Source organism: Eupeodes corollae, chromosome 1 (assembly GCF_945859685.1).
Source record: "Eupeodes corollae chromosome 1, idEupCoro1.1, whole genome shotgun sequence".
NCBI lineage: Eukaryota > Metazoa > Arthropoda > Insecta > Diptera > Syrphidae > Eupeodes > Eupeodes corollae.
The window spans coordinates 260,970,988-260,975,881 of NC_079147.1; the positions used below are offsets into that span (position 1 = coordinate 260,970,988).

The 4,894-nt window shown below is 36.6% G+C and overlaps 1 protein-coding gene across 1 annotated transcript; it reads left to right on the top strand.

The window, feature by feature from the left end:
• The first annotated feature begins 3,400 nt into the window (after nucleotides 1–3,400).
• LOC129940925 (uncharacterized) lies at nucleotides 3,401–4,674 on the top strand. The gene is made up of 2 exons (XM_056049453.1): nucleotides 3,401–3,728; nucleotides 3,836–4,674. The coding sequence occupies exons 1-2, from the start codon at nucleotides 3,554–3,556 to the stop codon at nucleotides 4,585–4,587; spliced, it is 927 nt and encodes a 308-aa protein (XP_055905428.1). The 5' UTR covers nucleotides 3,401–3,553; the 3' UTR covers nucleotides 4,588–4,674.
• The last annotated feature ends 220 nt before the right edge of the window (nucleotides 4,675–4,894 follow it).

Below are 4,894 nucleotides of genomic sequence, written 5' to 3' on the forward strand. Positions count from 1 at the left end.
CGTTCGGACAAAGCTCTACTGAATCGAAGGAGCTCTGCTCCGCCTTGTGCCATGACGTCCCGATTGTACAGGAGTCGCCTATCCACAGTTCGTCATCTAACGTGGTAGATTAGAGGAACAGCCAATCCTGTATCAGACCGCATCCATCTAAAAAGAGAAATGCCACAACCGTTCACTTTCAAAATACTCGTCGTTCGTATAGAACGCCCCGAAAATTAAATTGTTGGTGGAAGACATAGCTCTTGCAATGTGACCTCGAACGAGTTTATCACTAAATTGTCAATTCTGTTGATTCGAGCCCCGTTGTATAGGACCTCGTTGGAATGCACGTAAGAAGATTCGGCTGTCCGGTACGATCATCGGCCCTATGAGGGCCATGCAGCAAATTACCTTCACTCTGGGGTCAAGCCGACTGCTAAAAAACAGCCGTTTCGTCATCGAAATGTAAATACTGATCTAACCAGATACCAAGGTACTTCACTACACTTTTGCTCGCTAATGGCTGCCCGTGAAGATCAACGATGACCATTTTGCACCAATTCTTGCACGTATCCCTTGTGACCTGGAACAGAATTGTCTCCGACTTCTGACATATATTTTCAGTTTCCAGTCGTCGCAATATCGCTGAATCTTGTCGAAATCACGCTACAAGAGAATTCTAATAACCTCAACCTTTCGGGCTGTTCTGTACGCAATTAGATCGTCGGCGTACGCAATTGCCTTTGTAAGACTACCTATCAGATCGCTGGTGTAAATGCTGAAGAGAATCGGCGAATTCACCGCTCCCTGTTGAAGACCATTTTTAATTAAGAATATTGTGGTAGAAGTTACATTGCCACTTTTGACAACAAACTTTCTACCGTTAAGAATATCATAAAGTATATACAACAATGGTTTGCTCATGCGAAGCCTGCTCAGTTTAAGGTAAAGACCCACTAACCATACGGTGTCCAAATCAACCAGAACAGAATTGTGTCATGACCCGCCTTGAACCCGAACTGTTTATCCGGAATCATTTTGTTGTCCGTAGCCCACTTAGTCAGAGCCCTATTGATGATCTTTTCGAAAACTTTGCTGATGCTCGCAAGAAGACTTATAGACCGAAGATTTGACGGGTTGTCGTTTCCCTTTTTCGGTAGAGGATGAACCACAGCGGTCTTCCAATGCACTGGATAATATGCATTATTCAGTGCATTGTTGAAGAGTGTGGTGTAAATGTCAATTGCCTCCATCGGTAAATGTCTTAGTACAACGTTGGATATACCATCGACAATGGCTGACTTTTTGTTGTTCATTGAGTTGAAGAATGAGTTGAAGCTCAACCTTCGTGCGTCGCTAAAAAGGGATGTCCAACGCACTAACCATCACCCTACGGGTATTACCGATCTATAGAATCGAAAATGTTGACATTTCCTGACATTCCAAAGGAACTACTTCCGAGATGATTTACCAACGGAGCATATATCTTTGATATTTAGACTAAGAGGAGAACTTCTCAATCTAAATTACATACCTCATCGCGAAGACCTGCCTTTACTGTGCGAATTATGCAATATGGGTGAAAGAGAAAACATTTTTCATTTTATGGGTAGATGTCCTGTTCTACGAGAAACAAGAAGACATGTCTTTGGTAGTGACATATTATCAGAAGAACGTATAACATATTATCTCAATGAAGTTGATGTTCCCTTATTATACAAATATTGTAAAATAGCATTAAAGTATAGGAATAGAATTATAAATGAAAATTTTTAATTAAATAATAATCAAACAAAGTTGTCAATCGGGCAGACGGCGAATAGCCATGCATTATTGTTGTAAAATTGTATGTATTAATTAATTATTTGTAAATAAAATTACTTATTACTTTATTACTTATTAAATAAAATACAGAATTTTTTTTTTTTTTTCCTGACATTCAAGGTCCCTAGAATTTAAAACCATGGGTTTTAAGGAATTGTGTCGATTGAGCCAAGAAACTTTTTTTTGCGCTAAAATTATATTGCCTCATACATTATTTTTTACAACGAAGAATAAATTGTTTGACTTTTGGTAATTTTTAAGAAAAAATTGAAATGTCATTTGATTTTCTGCATTGTGTCGAGGCATTTCCGGTGGTTTGCTGAGTTTTTAATTTCGTTTAAGTGATTTGTTTTACAATTATCCGGACTAACATCCGTTTTAGTGAAAAACCAGCGTGAACGAAAGTAAACATTTAAATTGAATTTTTCTCTTAAGCGGGATTTACTATAATCTCTTTGATAGACATAACATATTTATTAAGAATTTTTTAAAAACATAACTACCTCTCATAATATTAACCAGCACCCTATTGTGTCGGTATTTCAAAATACGTTGCTAATTCTTATAAAATATGTATGCAAATTTAACATTTTCATGTCTATTAATCACATTTACTATCAGAGCACACACCGTTTAAACTTCTATTCTAATTTATTGAAACTAAAGGCATTATGAAAAGGATTAATCTGCATGACATTCTCAAAATTTTCAATTGTTCGACGTCATATTATTAAAACTCCATATATTTAAAATTCACCATTAAATCTACACATTTATGAAAATCCACTCATGTTTTGGAACCTCTGAACTTAATCTATTCTTATACACCGCGAATCGACACCTTCTTGAAGTAAATTCCATTAAGAGGATTAACTGAGAGCTTCTAGGTGTCATAAGAATGTCCTAAAACAGGATAAGCTCCAGCTTCAAGCCATCCTTTTCTTTTCAACAATTAACCTACTTATCAGTATATTGTATAAATAAATCCCAAATCATATTTAAAAAGAAAGACTTAGGCAACACTGATGACATATTAAATCATTTCTCGAAAATACCCTCTCCCACTATAATTATATATATGTAGGTTAGGTACCTATCAAAAATAAATCTTTTTATAGTCCTTCCTGGAATTGTACTTCATTAAATATCATAACATTACTTAACACTATACTATACACCTACATACTCATTTTATGTACACACAAAATACAACCCAGGTAAACTGACAGACAAGCAGACATATTTCTAGTAAATTGAGTGGCGCCCAAATCCATGTCCCATGTCATTTCCCATCTCGCATACATCCACCACCTAAAGTCTACACCAAATTGCTGTACTGTACTACCGACATCGATATACACTCACGACCGACATAAAAATCGATAAAAATGTAATTCAGACAAAATTATATACAATCTACCTACGTACATAGTTAATATGTCTGTTTCACTCTTTCCCATTCAATTGTTTATGTGTGTAGATTATTTTGCATAGATAAATACACAAAACCCTCACAAACACAACAAAAGAAAAAACCAGCTGCCCCTACCATACGCACGAGTGAGGCAAATAGCACAAACACAAAGTAAATTTCAGGCACAACCTCTCTCACCGTCACCGTCACCACACAGCTCAGCTTCAGCTCAGGCAGGCAGTTGTCTGCAGACATTCATTGGCAGTGGTGGTGTTTCAGTGAATTTTGTTTTCTATACATAAGTTCTATTATAGAATTCATTGCCAACGAATTCATATGCTAATTAAAGCATTTCGTAATTCTTATACATATGACGCAATGAGCGCGGCACACAAAGAAAAGTTGATTGATCTGGTGAAATTGAATCCAGGATTGTGGAGACAGAGCCGAAAGGCCCCTGGATTGAAGCAAAAGTTGTGGGATAGCATTGGAATAGAACTTGGCACTACTGGTGAGTAAAAACATTCCCTCTTGAATATGACATTTTCGCCAGGATACATTTCTACACTAAGGGTTGTTAAATTTGTAAAGGTATTCATGACAATTTGTTGTGTACAGGTTATGATGCTCGAAGGCAATGGGAAATACTTCGGGACCAACTAAGACGAGAGAATAAATGTTACAAACAAAATCCGAACTACAAGTCAAAGTGGATGTTCTACACCAAAATGCTGTTTACTCTCCCTCAAAAGGACACCCCAGCTTCGCTCTACTCTGATGACGGGGAGCAATACCAGTCTGACCAAAAAATGCAAACCGAAGAGTATCAATATCTCATACCAAAAACCGAAGAGGCCCCATCAATCATTCAAGTGCGAAAGGATCTCCAGGAGCAAATATCTGTGATGATAGATGCTCCAAGTCATCAACCATCAGTTGATGAATTTAATCCATCGCCTCTGGCGACAACAGAAATTGTCGACGATTATTACCCGTCAACAAGTGCTGGAGTCTCTTCATCGACCCAAATTCCTTCATTTGCCAGCACTAAGGTTATTGAACTTTGTGAGACGACAAGAAAAAGTCGGAACAAACGATATCCGGATGATTGTCCTTCGCAGCCACTACAGCTGTCTCCGTTGGAAGAGGATGATGATTATTATTTTGCTATGAGTTTAGTGCCATCGTTAAGGTTAATTCCGAGGACGAAAAAGCTTAGGGTAAGATCGAAAATGATGGATTTAATTGCAGCTGCTTTGGAAGATGATGATTATGAAGAGGAGAATGTAAGAGTGATGAATATTGAGCGGGAAGAGAAAATTATTCATGATCATGTAATGTTGCATCAGACATCAATGAAAAAAAATTAACTGAATTTTTGTTAAGAATAATAAAATTAAGTTTATAAAATAAATAAGTAGATAAATTAATTAACAAATAAATAACTATGCAACCTACCTATGACTTCTTGAGTTTGTGTTTTAAACAAAGATTCTGACTTCTTCTATGTTAACTGAGGTTATATGGTTAACCATAAATAAAAGGGTAAGAGAGCTGTCCCTTTGATCGTAGGATGTCAAATGTTAATAACACTTTTTGCTGTAAGTAAACATGGTAAATATCTCAAAATCCCTAATTAATTAACAATAATAAGTTTATTGAGTTCCATTTTTCTTA